This window comes from Sinohyriopsis cumingii, chromosome 17, assembly GCF_028554795.1.
Source record: "Sinohyriopsis cumingii isolate HCF-2022 chromosome 17, ASM2855479v2, whole genome shotgun sequence".
In the NCBI taxonomy this organism is placed as follows: Eukaryota; Metazoa; Mollusca; class Bivalvia; order Unionida; family Unionidae; genus Sinohyriopsis; species Sinohyriopsis cumingii.
In genome coordinates this window covers 50,220,979-50,239,883 of record NC_142977.1, presented here as the reverse complement: position 1 = coordinate 50,239,883, position 18,905 = coordinate 50,220,979, and the positions used below count along the sequence as shown (strand labels likewise).

The 18,905-nt window shown below is 34.5% G+C and overlaps 1 protein-coding gene across 3 annotated transcripts in view; it reads left to right on the top strand.

Moving 5' to 3' along the window:
- LOC149778673 (cap-specific mRNA (nucleoside-2'-O-)-methyltransferase 2-like) overlaps positions 1-18,905 on the top strand; it is a 50,095-nt gene that overhangs the window by 20,488 nt on the left and 10,702 nt on the right. For all 3 annotated transcript variants that reach the window (XM_089939472.1, XM_089939473.1, XM_089939471.1), the window contains 5 exons: positions 2,127-2,318; positions 8,247-8,387; positions 11,966-12,169; positions 14,068-14,229; positions 17,573-17,671. In XM_089939472.1, the coding sequence (XP_089795598.1) occupies positions 2,127-2,318; positions 8,247-8,387; positions 11,966-12,169; positions 14,068-14,229; positions 17,573-17,671 (798 nt within the window). The remainder of the gene's footprint in view (positions 1-2,126; positions 2,319-8,246; positions 8,388-11,965; positions 12,170-14,067; positions 14,230-17,572; positions 17,672-18,905) is intronic.

Here is an 18,905-nt window from a genome sequence, read left to right as displayed (position 1 = left end):
GACAATTTGGGCCTCAACCCCAATGTATATGAGACCCATTTCTTATGTAACATTTTTCAAAGTCATGCAAAATTTCAAATTTCAGCTGACAGTGTTATTCCATTTTTATTAATTTTTTTCCCCTTTATGGTATGCTCAGTCCCTATTTCCTGTTATTTAAGAAAAAAATCCTTGATGACAGGTTTAAAAAAATTCTTAGCTGAGTAGAATTTAGGATTTTGCTACGTCAAATGTCATTTTATTTGCTCAAAAACTTTCTCTAATACTGAAAGAAAAAATGAGGTATTTTGGAGATGTGAAATATCTTATATTCTGCAACAGATAATGTCGAGATATTTCTGAGATAGCATTGTGCAATATTTATGCATTTGTTCACAGTGTACAGGTCATTTGATTCCGCTTTAACATTTTTCCTGAATATTTTTAGAATAAAAAATGTGCAGGATACCAAATAATGGGAAATATCAGTGTTTCACAAATTAACAATTTAGGAAAATGTCATTTCTGTGATTTTGATACTTGGCAACCTGAATTGTTTTACTCATGAAATTTCTTCTGGGTTAAATTTTGTGATCTTGCAATAGACCTGGAGTAGATGTGAAAATAAAACCACATGGAAATTTCTTTATATTTATAATAGATTTCCAAATATTTATTTGATGTTCATGTCAGGAGTTGATTATTTTAGAAGCTAAAAAAATGTATGTTTGAAGCTGTGTTTAGGGTTAACACAGTCTTCTGCCTACTGTAGACATAAATGAGATTTACTTTATAAGAAAACCAGTTTTGATTCACACATCGTGGGAGAATTAGGATACATTTCCCACTTACTCATTGATAAATATATGCTGTCAACCCGATTATTTCTGAAAAATCTAACAAGGGATATAGGTGTAAGGTCTAAAAAAGGACATTTATAAGGTCTAACAAGGGATACAGTTATAAGATTTAACAAATGATACAGTTATAAGTCCTAACAAAGGACATAATTATGTGGTCTAACAAGGGACACAGTTTTAATGTCTAACAAGGGATATAGGTGTAAGGTCTAAATAAGGACACAATTCAGTTGATATATTTTTGGTGTTTTTGTAAGCAAGTACATGCTCCTTGAATATATACTACATATATATATGGTTATCAAATGATGTACATACGATTTCACACAGAGACTCAAAAGAGTAATAAAAAAACTTGAAGGGAAATTATGGATAGATATAACCAGTCTTTATGAAAAATTACCATAAATTCATTTCTTATTTTAAATGCTTTATTCACAAATTTAACTGGTGAATTATTTTTTTCTTATTACTAGAAGTTAATAGTTGAATGTTCTTATTCATGGATGGTTTGTTCCATTAGTATTGTTTTTTTAGTTAAGTTTACCTGTACTGGACAAACTTGAAGAAAATGATCTTCATCATCAATGTTATGGTAGTAACATAGGATACAATATTTGTCACTTATATATATTCTTTTCTTTCCATATTCCCCAATGTCGGTCTGATAGGAAAGCATCTTTAACCTTTTATTCAAAAATTGTAATCAAGTTTGTGTGATTTACAGAATCAGGAAACATCTGAACTTCACAAAACCCAAATCTGTCGAAAGTATCTTTTAGGAGTATAATCCAATGAATGCTGTTATTTGATTCACTTTTAGTAAATGACTGATTATATACAGTAGTCTGTGTACTATTTTCACAATGTATAATTCTAAACCAATAGTTAAGTGACTTCACTTACCATAAATAGTAAAATGAAATTCTTCCAAAGTTCATTGTATACACCCGACATCAGAAAGTATATATTTTTACATTGAACAAATAATGTAAAAACCTTCAGTTTACACATTCAACGGTGTCAGCCTAGTCAAAACTTAATACTTGTGATGCATAATTCAAACTGGGGCAACATATATGACAATTATTTATCAGCCAATGCTTGTTGACCTTTAGAGAAGTTTCCATTGTTTGAAAAACAAGTGGTAACCTATTACAATCAGGTAAGTAATATGATAGAAAATATTGTTACTACAAAAATTGGTTGTTCACAAGTCGGCATATATGTTTAATAAACATAAGTCTATTGTTACTGGTATTGAAAATACTGAAATTTATCTTTCAGAAATCTTACAATTCAAAGAGAAGAAATTGGAATCCGAGTACTCATTCTGTTTCTCAGTCGAAAGGAGTTCATAAGGAATCCAAAGGAACATTCCAAATGAGAGTTGAGAGATCAGGCTTATCATGGAAACAAAAAGTGTCTCTCTTCACCACATATACAGATGATGTATCAGATGAAATTCATCCATATGAGGTAGTTTATTTGTGCTGGCATAGGTAAAAAATACAGGAATATAAAATATTTCATTATATCCCAAACTTTTCCAACTCCTTGATGTAAAATCGAAAATCTGCTTCCTTCCTATATATTAAATGTATGACTGACAAATCCCAATATTTTAAGTCTTGTTGTTTCCAGCATAATGCAGAGTCTGAACAAAATTAACTTTTTGATAACTGAGTGGCAACTTGAGAGTCTTGATGGTACAAATATCCTGGTGCTCAAAATAATGTGAGGAATTTAATTAATCATAAAATATCCTGTAATCTCAGACCCAGGAATAAAACAATGGATTTTTAGAGAAACAATTAAAGATCAAGAGTAGCAGTGAAAAAAACAGATTCTGGAGTTTTTGTTGAGATTTTGGTAAAACGGAATTAAGGATTCTAATATTTCTTGTTAACTACTTGGTTTCAGCAACATCTCTCCTATTCTTTCTACTATGCTTGAAAGAAGGGATGATCCAGTGCAGCTGCAGCTAAATGAATGCAACAGATATTCAATTTAAGATACAGCTCATCCGAATCACACATTTTTAGAGTCCATTATAAAGTATCATAATTAATGAAGCAAAATTGTATAATGTTTTGATTGTTAGATTTTATATTCAGGATAGTTTGATTAACTTGCTGATTATGGGTACAGTATTCCTTCTCTGTAAAAAAATGGTTTTATGCCTAGGAATCTTTTCTTCGTCAGCTCAGGTTAGTGCATAAACCTCCAGGGTGCAAAGGAGATGTGAGGCACAACAGACTTACACAGTCGGTGCTTGGTTGGCTTTTTTGTGTTTGTCAACTGTACAATGATACTTTTAAGTTTATATTCCACTGAAACAACGAGAATAAAGTGCTGCATATTAGTATGGAGTTTTCACTGAAAGACTTCGTATAGTGTCTAGTTGGTTGTAAAGGAAAATGGTGCCAATCTGGTTTTCATTGTGGTTGCCACAAGGGCCATCTTGACAGTCTTGTTATAGAAGTATTATGTTATCAGCCAGAGATGTCTTATAATGTCTTGTTGGTTCTAAATGGAAATGCAGCCAATCAGATGTCCAATATGGCCACCATGACTGCCATCTTGGAAATCTTGCTATTATTACTTCTTCAAAATGGAAAGTCATATCAACATGGGTTTCTTGCAGAAGACTTCATATGATATCTTGTTGGTCCTAAATGATGTCTTGATGGTCCTAAATGATGTCTTGTTGGTCCTAAATGATGTCTTGATGGTCCTAAATGATGTCTTGTTGGTCCTAAATGATGTCTTGATGGTCCTAAATGATGTCTTGTTGGTCCTAAATGATGTCTTGATGGTCCTAAAAGATGTCTTGATGGTCCTAAATGATGTCTTGATGGTCCTAAATGATGTCTTGTTGGTCCTAAATGATGTCCTTGATGGTCCTAAATGATGTCTTGATGGTCCTAAATGATGTCTTGTTGGTCCTAAATGATGTCTTGATGGTCCTAAATTATGTCTTGATGGTCCTAAATGATGTCTTGTTGGTCCTAAATGATGTCTTGTTGGTCCTAAATGATGTATTGTTGGTCCAGAATGAAAATGGTGCCAACCTGAGATCCACAACAGTTAATTTAAAAATCTTGATATTACTGAAGAATATCCGAGATAGTTTAACACTCAGCAGCTAAAAGCAAAAAATGGTATATCTTGATTTCCTGGAAATTCTTTTAAGCCAGTGGAGCACCAGTCCTTTTGAGGGACTGTTGTTTATCCTTTGATTTCACAATGTTTTTGATACTCTAGTCATTCGACCTGAAACAAAGTAGTCTTGTGTTAGTATGAATGTCTGTATGCTTGTTTATTCTTGCAATTCACTTTTATTCCCATTAAAAATCAAAAGTTAATTGAACATTTTAACATAAGTTGTTGTTTTGGGTTTAATGCCATTTTTTAGGGCATGATAGGCTATACATGATGGCCAGTATGACAATGGAAGAAGAATCCAGGAAAACCCCAGTAAGAACCACCGGCCCTCAGGAATCTACCTACAAGCTTTCTCACATACCCACATTTAGTCCAATAAATCAACTCCACAAATCTGTGATGTATGATATGTGGGTCTGATGTCACCTGTTCATTAAAATCTGCAACTTTGATGCATGGAAATCATTCTGGAACAATCCTGCATGCACTTTAGACACATACTGGTAATTGGTAACAGCCATATCTTGCAAAATTCACAATGACCACAGGGCAGATGGTTGTGCTATTCCACGTGGATTTACAAGTCACCAAACATAGGATTTGCTCCAGAAATATAATGTACATGTCACCAAATGAACCATTCAGCTGACAATAGCTTCACAGCTGCTAGTAATACCGTTAAGTGTATAAAATATACACCAATGTGTGCTGTCAAATTTGGCTGCAAATAATTGCATCTTTTAATAAATAGATGATATCAGCCCCTAACCCGAAAATCAGGATCATCACAGGTGATGAGCTGATTTATCAGCCTGACCCACATTGGCTAAGCCTGAGGCTCAAACCCAGGCAGGCAGAGGTGAGATGGCAGTGAGCAGTTATGGCAAGTGCTGTAGACAACTTGACCACCCAAATCTGAATATTGAATGTTTAGCATGTGGAAGTTGTGCAAAACTGTCTTCTTTTGTCATTATCCATTTTTTTATTTTTATTACCAGTTCATTAAACTAATGAGATCCATAGATTTTATCACGTTATAAGTGGATTAACGAATTATGTAGGCACAGATTTTTGAGGGAGTGGTGTTTGATTTATAATTTAACTTGGGCCAAGTACTAAAACTTTACCACTTTAACCTCATTTCAAGAATTTATGTGCCTTACCAAATAATTGGTAACTTTTCTCTAATGTCAACACGTTTTCAACTTTTTTAAAACCAAATTTGCATTAGATGGGGCATTTTGTGATCAAGCACCAAACCTGATTGCACACCAAAACTAGGTGGTGTTATCTACTTACTACACTTTACGGAACACTGCAGTAGATACTGACTCATGCCATAGACTATGGGTATGGGAGGGATCTATAATATAAACCTTTGCTCACTGATGCCCTAGTTTGTTGTTTAATACACACACAACTCTAAAAAGTCTAGACCTAGATCTGCCATAATATAAGGTGCTGGCAGATCCAAGTCTGTGCGAACCATTTTTGAGTTAGTAAGCATCAGACATCAGACTTGTAATCCAAGGGTGACTGGTTTGATACCCAGCCAGGCTATCTTGGATAGGCTGCCTTTTTGAACATCTGACTCTGTTCTTTGGGAAAGGTATTTAGCTTCTATTTCCTCAGCATCATACAGTAACCAATTATGTGTTGAAAGTGTTGATAGAAATCAACAAACACAACTGTTCTGTTTGTTCTACCTTTTTGTCACCCAGACCCCACCATTATGTAATTGGAGAGGGGGTGAATAGCTGTTATTTTTTTTGTCTGTAAACATTATTGTATCTCAAACATAACTCTCAAACCATGAAGACATTTCAGCCAAACTCAGTACACATGTCAAGCAAGTTGTGTGAAGATGCATCTTTATATTTCAAATTGTCTGCATTGCTATTTTTTGTTACCATGAAAACAAAGTGGTATATAATTTGAGTGTACTGTAACATAGAGTACTGACAAAAGTAGTATGATAATTGAGTTGGTTGGTTGGATGGTTGGTTTTTGATGGCACATTCAGAATGGTATTAGTCATATCTTGCTGAGGAAATCACTCTCCCAGTTAAAAACCATTGCAGCCAACCAGAGCTGGCTAGCATAGGTTTTGAACCTTTGACCCTTGGATAAAGAGTCAAGCATTCTTCCAAGCTACTACAACCCGTGTATAAAACTGAATGTGCTGGACCATAGGGAAATGTCATTACTAGTCTTAACATTAGTGGGTCACCTGAGTGGTATGACAGATGTAGATGATTTTTGGGTACTCTAGTACTGATATGGAGATGAGTCTTGTGTACTCAAATACTGATATGTAGATAAGTCTTGTATACTCAAGCACTGATATGTAGATGATTTTTGTGTACTCAAGCACTGATATGTAGATAAGTCTTGTGTACTCAAGCACTGATATGTAGATGATTCTTGTGTACTCTAGTACTGATATGTAGATGATTCTTGTGTACTCAATTACCAGTGTAGATGATTTTCTTGTGTACTCAAGCACTGATATGTAGATGATTCTTGTGTACTCAAGCACTGTTATGTAGATGATTCTTGTGTATTTAAGCACTGATATGTAGATGATTCTTGTGTACTCAAGCACTATTATGTAGATGATTCTTGTGTATTTAAGCACTGATATGTAGATGATTTTCTTGTGTACTCAAGCACTGATATGTAGATGATTCTTGTGTACTCAAGCACTATTATGTAGATGATTCTTGTGTATTTAAGCACTGATATGTTCATGATTTGTATGTATTTAAGCACTGATATGTTCATGATTCTTGTGTACTCAAGTACTGATATGTAGCTGAGGTCCTGGAAATGCCTAATCATGCATATTTGGACACAAATTGTTTTTCTGGGATGCAGAAAAGCACATGTACAAATTTCTCAGTACTCACACAAAAGCTGGATGGCAAATTTGTAGACTTGCCAGTCCTGCTTCTGCAACCTGGTGAGTGGGAAATTATGTTGATCAATTGATATTTGTGCTGTGATGATATTTACAATGAGAGAATTCAGTGGCTGAAAGACCCCCAGATATACAAGTTGTCATTGCAAGAGTACATCAGAAGAACATGATGCAGTAGCTGGGCGGCAAGTTCAAAGACTTCAGCTAGCTATTGAGTGGTGGGAAAATGTACTGGTATTTACAGTGCTTGAATTCAGAGGCAGAAAGACCCAGTGATGTACATGTGGTCATTATAAGAATGCATCAAAAGAACAACTTTAGCTTTCATTATTGTGTTCATTCCCAAGTGTAGCCAAATAAGTAGTGCACGTGACTTCGAATTCAAGATACATTGAGACTTCGACAAAATTCCATTTCAAATCTGGATAAGTATTTTGGTGAATTCTCAAAGATTGTAATGAGATTCAGAAAAGTGCTAAAGCTGCTAGAACTGATAGTTTGGATGGGACAGTAGCCAGGTGTAGGAAAGTATGATGCCTTGCTTAGTGCATGGAATAAGACCTTTCCTTGGACTGACATAATTTAGTCTCACTCTAATGGACAAACAAGAGCTATATGTCAGTGGTGAAAAGAACTTAGAAAATTAAACTCAGTGGCAACCACTGGTTCTTCTAATCTGGAAATTTAGCCACTTAAGGTATGCCCAATATGCTTCCTGGAGGGAACTACAACTTTTGCTGATGGGACTCCCATTTTCCCCAAAATCATCTACATATCGGTACCAGTTTTAAAATCCTAGCAAGACCTCTGTGTATATGATTCTTGTGCATTCAAGTACTGATATATAGTTGATTCTTGTGTACTCAAGTACTGATGTGGATGATTCTTGTTTACTCAAGCACTGATACGTAGTTGATTTTCCTGTGTACTCAAGCATTGATATGTAGATGATTCTCTTGTGTACTAAGTACTGAAATGTAGATGATTTTCTTCTGTACTCAAGCACTGATATGTAGTTGATTCTTATGTACTCAAGCACTGATATGTAGATGATTCTTGTGTATTCAAGTAATGAGTTGTAGATGATTTTCTCATGCACTCAAGTACTGATGTGGATGATTCTTGTGTTCTCAAGTGAACAGCATAGAACCTGATCTGCTGACAAATTATGAAATAGCAGATTGGGGTCTAGGCTTTCTGCAGATTGGTGCTAGTTATATGAGAAAGTAAAGTAAGTACTTTGTAAGGTATTATTCTAATAGTAACATATTTTATTATTGAAAGGAAAATTAATTTGAATCTTTTTCTCCAAACTTTAGAGCAGAAAACAACTTCCTAGAGAAGATGAAGTGTGCTGTTGGACTTGTGCTTCTGGAGTGCCAGTTCAAGAGATTCATAGTTCTCGGTTTGGTGACAATAAGCTCATCACTGCAGCCCAGGAGTTGTTTCATAATGCTGAGGTTTGAATGTAACTTTTCACACTTACAATAAGAAGATTAGTCACCATTTTCAAGCAGGTGTTGCTGTGACCCCCTGCCATAGTGGTAATACACATGGTCTTAGGTTTGTCATTCCATTGCCCCTTGGTTAAGTTTTGTTATTAGGTCATTAGGTCAGTTTTCAGGCACTGTACTGGGGTGTTTTTGTTTGATTTCTAGTGTTCTAGTGGCTTAATTAGAGGATGATACAATTGTAGCAAAGAGATGCAAGTTTTCTTGTTTCACAATATTTAAATAAAAAAATAATCTTTCATACCATATTAGTTCATAATAACCTTAAAGCCACAAATATGTCATTTTGACCAACTTTTCATGCTCATAGATAATACTTAAGTCTTTTTTTTTGCTTACAAAGAAGTGAAGGGTTTGATTTCAGTTTGCTTTCTACTGGTATTAATATCATATTCATATGTAATGCAGACAACCTGCTTCCAGGTTATTTAATTTCTTTACACCCCCTTGCAAACATAGTTTTTGAGGTATTACATTGCAGTCTTATCTCATGAACTGTTGCAGATATCTTCATGATACTTAGTATGCTTGTGAATTATGACATTATGTTACTCTTGTCTAACTATTCCATCATGTCATGTCATGTTCCATTTTTTTGAGGTCACATATTTAATACGTTATGTTTCCACTGTTGGAAGATGTCATGAATTAAAAATAAATTTGGTATCAGGCTTTACACGACTCAGATCTAGGTCATGTTTGAATTACGTTTTCCAGACAATTTTCAAAATTATGGCCTTGTTTGACTTAGAATTTGACCTGTAATTGCATCATATTAGAATGTGCATCCTGTTGATTTGGATGCATTTCTGATATTAAGAAAATTATGATTACTCTTGCACACTTTTATGTCCTGTTCATACGTTATGAACTGTTTGAGATATTCATGAAATGTGGTGGGCATGTTTACCACCACTGGACAGAATGTTGCATACAGAAGTGGGATTTGACAGATAATTAGTTTCTGCTCAGCTTAAAACTAGTGCCACCTGTAGGTGGCAAGGGGAGCTAATGTGCAGGAGTTATCATCCTTTGTGTAGATAATATTGACAGAAAGATAGGTTGTTTCCAATCCACCTTTCTCTTGTAAACATGCTTGTAATTCTCAAGAGAGATAACTTTATGAAGTTTGGTATACGTATATATCAGGACTGGATGGTACATAACATGCAACATTGGGCAGTCTTGGACAGTTACTTTGTAATTATCTCCCCTTACTAAACATTGCATGCCTTTCATAATCTACTTTGCTATTGGAGATATTTTTCATGAAACTTGGTATGTATGCCAAGTAAATCTTGACTAGTTGGTGTTTCAGATGCAAGAACATAATTTGTCAGCCTGACACAATTATCTTCCCTTTTTTAGCCCATGAGCTTAGGGAAGTACAAAAGGCCTGATGCAATCTCCTGAATGTCATAAGAGGTGACTAATGGCAACAGTAGCCATGGTGGCTCAGTGGTTAACATATCAGACTTGTGATCAGAAGGATATGGGTTCGAATCCTACTGTCAGAGCAATCAGATTAGCTACTGTATTGTGTCCTGTGGCAAAGCACTTTACTCCAGTTGCCTTGGTACTAAATACAGAGATGCTCCCAGGGTGTGTGATTGCTTGATTCATGCAAAATTTGTACTAATTCATGCACTTCAAAAGCAGTGGTGTGTGAGTACTCCTGTAAATTAGTTTTAAGTCACTCAAATGAAAATAAACTCTGCACAGTATACAGATTTATTCAGCCATCCACCCTTGAAGTGCTTGTCACAAATTAAGTCAGTCTGGTTGAAACATTGTAGCACATGTTGCGATGTGTATCTTTCATAACTGTTTACACATCTGGTTTCTTTGGCTTGACATAAACAGTTGTTAAAATAAATTTGATTGGCACATTTGATCCCGTAACAAGCATTCTGTTATAGTTTTAACCTTGCATCAAGGAAGGTTTACAAATGTGGGTTTATAGTATGGGCTATCTAGAAGACCCAAATGGCAGATTCTCTGCATTATTCGTCTTTATTTGACAATTATGTTTGTTAATACTGGATGATCATTGTGATGAAGGCAATTTATTTTTAAAGTTCAGAAGTATATCAGATTATTGGAGTTAGGAAAGTGTTATTGCAGATACCAATGAATGAATTTGAACCCAAATATGGTATTAAATATGTACATGCTGGATGGACAAAAATAGATAGTATGCCGGTGAACCCTTTAATTTGTTAGTATCTCGAAATTAAATATGGAAAAGGCAGACAAACAATAATTAAACAAAATCTAAATGTAAAGTGCAATTTTTATTTCTTTTCTCATCACAATTTAGCCCTGTGGGATCATGTGCTCGTAAACCATATAGCCCTGGCATAAATAAATTGAATAAATAAGAATTTTAAGAAATGAATATAAGAAGTAAAGATTTTTATTTGATCAAAATGTCCGTTTGAACCAGCAGACATTGGACTGAAAAATCCTTATACAGCAGTATGAAACAGTAAATCTGGCATAGTAGTCATTAGAGAGCTAATACAAGAATGTTTATCAGAACTTATGTTTATGAACAATCTTATTTTGGAGCAAAGGTATCCAAAAGACGATAGCTGTGAGCTGTGGAAAATTGTGCAACCATAATGAACAGTTTTCATGACTTGTTCCAGCTGGCTAAGCTAGCTACGTATATGCCCTTTCAGATAACAGACTGTGAAAGGAGGATCTCAGTACAGAATAATATTCATACACAGATAAGGAACAGATTAAGCTCAGAAAAACTTAACATATTACTGCTTATACAGTATCACTCCAGTGGCCTAAGTTGTTAGAGTGTCTGCCTCAGGTGCAAGAGATCGTGGGTTCAAACCCTGGCAGAGTCATACCAAATACTTATAAAACTGTACTGGCAGCTGACTCACTAGGCACTCAACATTAAGAGGTTAGTGTTAGGACTGGTTGACCTAGTGTCAGGATAATGTGACTGGCTGTGGCATGATGCTACATGTGTGTGGCATGATGCCAGATTGCTAGACATCACTATAAACTGACATACTGCCTACAGTGTAGCAATATGACTAAAATTGTTAAAACTACCTTAAAAATTCAAAGACACACACACATACAATACTTATACAACTAAAATCTTCAAAATCTTTTAAAGATTTTGATTTCATAGGGGTCTTACAGAGTGGAGCCGGAAGAAAGAGAGATGGATATTGAAGTATTATGTAAATATTGAACTGTGGTTATTTCCTCCTCCCCCTCAATTTTGTTCTACTCCCCTCTTATTTTTGTGACAAAGGGGAAATGCCCCCTTACAATAAAATCCTTTAAGCATACTTGTGTTGCTGTGTTACAAACAACAAGCCTAACAAAACCTTCCCTTGTGTAAAAGAGCATGCCTTCATATCTCCTAAAATGTTTGGTGTAAATTATAAAACCTGGTATGTGTGTGTATCATGTTTGGAATACTTTCAATGACAGTTTTTCTGGTGGATGAGGAGAGAGTTATTCCAAAGTTTATTGTTGGTTTATTTTCTCAGAGCTTGAAGCAGATGACAAGGAAACAAGAAATTGGAGAATCAGAGGTACAAGTTCTACGTCAAATTCTTTCCACCTGGTCAGAAACTCATCCTTCAGCCTCTTTCAACATGAAGGACATTGAAAGAGGGCTTCCAATTTATATTGTCTGTGACAACACAGTACCTGAGGTCATCCAAAAAGTACGGGAGGTCATGGAAAAGAAGGTAAATTGCTTACTGTCAGTACAGCCATTTTAAATAAAATGTCAGTAAAAGTGCTATTCCAATGAAATGTTACCACTTTCAAGTTTCTTTTAGTACATAAGTTTTCTTCAAAACCAGAAGAGAAAGTGTCCTTATAAATGCTTGTTTTGTCTTCCTTTGATTGGATTAGCAGTATAATGAGTGAATCAATGAAAGAGTGGAGAAACATCTAAGAAAGAATTTGGTGGTGATGCTGTAATGGTGGCCAAAAATAATAAATGTATTTTAGAATCCCATAAACATAAAGCAGTTCCTGTTTGCAGGTAACATTTTTCCAGTCAGCTGAATGTGAAGGTCAAATTTGAAACCTTGCTGCTTGCCAGTTTGTATGGCTTGTGGTTCAGCTGACTGACCAGCTGGCTGTCCGCTTGTGGTTCAGCTGACTGACCAGCTGGCTGTCCAGTTGTGGCTCTGCTGGCTTAGTCAGAATGCTAGCTGTACAAGTAAAATTTTTCACCTTGAACATTTTTATGCATGGGCAATGTACATGATACTTGTAAATGCATATGCTTCACAGGTGGGAACAAATTTAAGTGTAAAACCTCACACCACACAGGTGGAGTAATAATTGCTTCCCTTTGCCTGTCTGTCATTCTGTCTGTATGTCTCTCTCTTGTTTTTGTTGTTGTAGGGTTTAACGCCATTTTTCAGCACATGATAGGCTATACATGGCGGCCAGTATTAATGGTGGAGGAAGAACCTGTGAAAACCCCGGAAAGAACCACCGACCTACAGGAAGCTACTGGCAAGCTTTCTCGCATATCCACATTAGCTGAATCCGAGACTCGAACCCACGCAGACAGAGTTGAGATGGTAGTGATCCGTAACGAAGAGCGCTTTAGATCACTCGGCCACTCGGGGCCCCATCTGTCTGTCTCTGTGTGTGTGTGTGTGTGTGTGTCTATATATATATATATATATATATATATATATATATATATATATATATATATATATATATATATATATATATATGTATATGTGTATATATATATATATATATATATGTATATGTGTATATATATATATATATATATATATATATATATATATATATATATATATATATATATATATATATATATATATATATATATATATATATATATATAGAGAGAGAGAGAGAGAGAGAGAGAGAGAGCAATATTTGTATTTGACTCAGAAATAAAATATAAATTAATATTGCTCATTTATTTATCATTTATTTATTATTGCATTTTTATCTTTGACATGAATGATTTGAATACAACAAGTAAAAGAACGAAATGACTTACCAAAACAACACTACATTTTCTATCATATACACACAGTATAAGTTGTTTTGTGCACTCTTAGCCAGGAAAGTCAGTGAACCAGTTCTTTTGGAATTCATGCTTTAAATTTTTGTCATTCTTTTAGTCTCTTTCAGATTGTGTTTTACCCTTTTGTTTTAACATTTTAATTACTTTAGGAATTTAATTTGGATTGCAGATAATTGCAAGTACACTCAAAAAAAGCATATTCTTCATGTTGATCTTTGTCCAGTTGGTGAGGATTTTTGAAAAACTAACTTGCAATTTGAGCACCTCAAAGTTCCGGACTGCTAAAGATAATTCATAACTCATTGCTAGCAGAAATCAGACCTTTTTTTGAATAATACTTAATATTTTACAAAAATGGTACTCATTTATATTGAATTACAGACAAAATATCACTTGCACAACTGAAATTACAAATTTCCTTGACTGGCAGTTTGCGTAATGGGTCAGGCAAGCAGGGGGTGTAGATTTCCACCCTCCTGTGTAGAAGTATTGTTTTTAGAAAGGATATGCCAGTTAGACTGTAATGAAATGGAATGCAGTGAAAGTTTTTTTCTTCAGATTTATCTGCTTTCTGTCGACGATTACAATAGATCAGATGTGCTACCCAGACCTGATCTTACAGTGTACTTTGAGGATGCTACTCATCATTCCAGGCAGGGGTTGCAGACAGAGCTTCAGATCCAGAAAAATATCCTCAGTATTTTGATATACAGTCTTAAAGTAGGTATACAGAAAAATTCCCATTTTACTTTTTAAAATATTGCATTTGCCAAATGAATAAAATTTTCCAAATTTCAACACTGGGAAAATGTTAAAATGAAATAAGACACAAATACTTTTACTCTGAAAATTATAGAATACAATTAATGAGCCGTTCTTCCCACCCCCTTGCCTCCCAGTGACCAGCTAGGTGTTACATCATCACATTTGGACTGATAGTGTTTTGTTGGGTAGAGAAGACTTTCCCTGAAGAAAGAGTAGGTCAGCAAGATGGAATTTACTGTAATTTAGAACAGTTTCACATAGTTATATCTTTTACACTTTTCATTCAATTTAATGAAATTTTCACCTTTGTAAATCATGGGAGAATTTCTCTGGGAACTAGTTCAAAAGGAAAAGACATGCCATTGAATAGGCAGTGCATTTCCAATTTTTCTGCAAGATCAATTGAAGACAGTTGTACATTAGTAATATCCTGCACTTACCTAGTCAGTATGATTAATGATACTTAAGTATTGTAATTTACATTAATTTTGGTACAGAAGTTCTAGATATGAATTTGCATACAGCAAATTTGTTTTATTTTACTGAAATGAACTCAGCTCATACAATTTACAGTACTTTCTGTATTTCTTCTGAACTGTTTGTTATAGAAACCAGAATTTCTTTGCAAATTCAATTTTTGATGCCTTGTAAATTTTGGACCTTGTTTTAAAAGAATTTTGTGTATGTAATGATGTTTTCATATGCAGTCATAGTTTTACAGTGATAAGACAACAGAGACAGGCTAATAGTGCTCTTGGAAAAAACATGTTTTTGATCGGAAATAGCCACAGCAAGTTAAATGTACAATTCAAATGGTTGAAAACTGGGAGAACCACATTCAAATCCACGGTTATAACATGATACATTTGTTTACAGACTTTATGTCTCACCTTTAGAGAAAAATATCTCACATGTCACTCTTTACTGAAGAGAAAACCATTCAAGTCAAAGTCTGCATCATGAAAATTTTGTTTAGCATTTCTGTTGTAAATAATACTAAAAGCTACAACCAGGAACTAGTTTCACTTGATAATGAAATATTTTTAATAAATAACCAGGCACAAAACAGCCTTATTTCATCAGTTATGAAGTTATAAGTATTGGATTGCAATTGAGTTTGCTGTTAGTCTTTTATAAGTTTCAGTACTGGGCCACATAAATTGGGATGATTCATTTCTGTTTTTGTTAATATTTAAACCAATCTACTTTTCAATCCACTGCCAAAATATGCTTTAATTATTGGAAAAATTGCAAACAAGATCCATCCAATCTTGTCTGTTTACAAGTTTTTTTTATTATTGAATGACAAAATCTGCAACCAGTCTGAGTTATATTTATGCAGACGTTTTTATATTCAGAGACAAACTCTGTAACCAGTCTGAATTACATTTATGCAGTTTTTAAATTCAGTGGCTGACTCTGCAACCAGTCCGAGTTACATTTATGCAAAACAAATGTAGTCAGTGACAAACTCTGCAACGAATATGAGTTATGTTTATGCAGAGTTTCAGGGCAGTAAATGATGATAATAGATTCAAACAAGGCAGATTCTTTTGCTTCATGTGTGAAGCTGTGTTTTAAATATACTTGCATTTTCTTGTGGACTGAAATAAGCTAGAGGAACCTAGGCATGTAATGCCACTTTTCTTTCATTAATGTGCACATAAAGTGTGATTACTTTGCTGTGTGGACTGAAATAAGATAGAGGAACCTAGGCAAGTAATGTCATTTTTCTCTCATTACACATAAAGAGTGATTACTTTGTCATGTGGACTGAAATAAGCTAGAGGAACCTAGGCAAGTAATGTCATTTTTCTCTCATTACACATAAAGAGTGATTACTTTGTCATGTGGACTGAAATAAGATAGAGGAACCTAGGCAAGTAATGTCAGTTTTCTGTCATTACACATAAAGAGTGATTACTTTGTCATGTGGACTGAAATAAGCTAGAGGAACCTAGGCAAGTAATGTCACTTTTCTTTCATTATTATACACATGAAGTTCAGTTACTGTGCCATGTAGACTGATATAAACCAGAGGAACCTAGGCATGTAATGCCACTTTTCTTTCATTATTGTGCACATAAAATGTGATTACTTTGCTGTTTGGACTGAAATAGGCTAGGGGAACCTAGGCAAGTAATGTCATTTTTCTGTCATTACACATAAAGTTCAATTACTTTGCCATGTGGACTGATGTAAACCAGAGGAACCTAGGCAAGTAATGTAAGTTTTCTTTCATTGATGTATACATTAAGCGTGATTACTGTGCCAAGTGACTTAAAGGATAGCCTAAATTCGTAGATGTGGTTTGGTCCCTTTTGGGGGATTTTATCATTCATTTGTTTGTTTCAGGATACTGAATGAATTTTGTTCTTATGTTCTTGGACAGAAAAAGTAATTATTTTTTAGCCATCTGAAAACATGCAGACAATATGGTATGGGAGAGATGGTTTTCACTTTGAGTACCATGATTCAAGATCGTATACATTTAATGACTAAGCTGCCATTTTCAGTTTAATATCACAATATAGATTCCAGTGTACTATTGGCTAATCCAATGTCCAGTTAAATGTGAATCATTACATAATCACATTTGGACTAATAGATTTTCATTTGGTGGCCAAGTGTTTGCCCAGAAAAGTAGGCTACCAAGATGGAATTTCCTGTATAATGTATACAATTTCACATCACTATAACTTTTTACAGTTTTCAACCAATTTTAATGAAATTTTCACCAACCAAAATCCTGTGTAATTCACATGAAAATTTCTCGAAAAAGGAAAAAAGATATGAAAGGTAAAGTTGTGCCAATGAGAAGGCAGTGCATTTCCTCTTTTTTCTGAGGTGTCATTTTATGACAATTGTAATTTGCTTTATATACCAAGTCAGTTACGATAATAAAATGTTGTTACTTTAATATGGTACAGAATGTTCAGATTTGAATATTCGCAATTTGCTCACATAACTCGTGAACTTGTTTATTTCCATTCTTCAGAGTCTATGCTTTAATGCATGATTTTAAAATATTATTCATCTTCAGAAACAAATGCAGGATATGCAAATCACCTACCTAATATCTATGGTAATGAATTGATTGGGTTTCTTATTCCTTTAATCTTTAAAATTTGAAATGAAAGATGTATATATTTAATACTGTAACAGTAAACAATGTGACAAGCTGATTTTTTCTTCTTAGCCAATGAGAAGATTTACTTTACGTGATAATCTCATGAAAATAATTATAATATCTTTCACATCAATATGTTTTCAAAGAAACACCATTCTTATCTTTCAGAATCTTCGGAGAAATAACAGTTTAATTATCAAAATGAGCACCTGTTTGACACGGATCAGTGCAGGACTGATCTTTCTTTTTAGCAGATGCTTTACAGAGGTAAAATGCATAAAATTGATAATACATATTTAATCCTGTCCTTGCTAACCTTTGGGCCTAATATAAACAAATAACATTGGTTCTGTTTTGTAATCCACCCCTTCTGTAATGAAAAGGTGACCTTATAAAAGGGTGTGCTGCTTTTGAGAGGGCTTCAATGGTATAAATGTACATTTTCGGCTTTTGGGAGCCTCATCTGAAACCCCTATAGTTTATTTATTCTAAATGTTTAGATTTGTATTTATTATTTTGCAGATTTAACAAATTTAACCAATAGGAAATTATTGTGAAACACTTTAAATTTGTGAGGTTCCAATTTTCTTGGTTTTCATGGGTTAGTTAGGTCACAAATTTAAAGCCACAACAAAATATTGACAAAACCAACATTCACCTTACTCCCATCTTGCATTTGCAAGGAAGGCATCAGCTGTTCCTTTGTTTTAATACCATATCTATCTGTAGTGTAAAGAATGTAAAATTTACTTTAAGATAAGTATGTCAGCAATGAGGAACAATGGAACTAATTGACTACAAATTAATTTGAATGAAGACATTTTATGAGCATGAAAACTCATGTAATGACTGTGCCTGATGCAAAGTAATAAATTCAGACTTATTGGGGCCCTGATTGGGCCAAGTGATTTAAAGTGCTCACTGTTACGGATCACTGCCATCTCACCTCTGTCTGCATGGGTTCGACTCTTGGGATCAGCCAATGTGGGTATGTGAGAAAGCTTGCTGGTAGCTTCTCATGGGTCAGTGGTTCTTTCTGAGGTTTTCCTGGGTTCTTCCTCCACCAGTTATGCTGGCTGCCATGAATAGACTATTTTGTGATGAAAAATGGCGTAAAACCTTTAACAACAACAACATCAATCAGATTCATTAATTACACGTCCTTTATTTCCCAAAACAGATATTATTCTCATTTTACATGTGCATCTTTGTACTTATCAGCTAATTATTAAATAAACATTCAGCAGACTAGTCCCAGTTTCTCAAAGCCCATTTCAATCAGGCCACTCTGAAGTGTTACTTTGTCACATGTGCAGATAAGCCACTTGGCAGGAATTGACTTTAGGGTAGATATTTTCAGTTCAGCTGAGATCCGATTTCAGTTTACATCTCCACTGTCTGTATCTATTGCAGTTTATGTTTTGCATATTTTGCAATGATTCCTTCATCAACAGCCATAACAATCTGTGCATTAATTACACCGGCATTTGTCCATGGATCC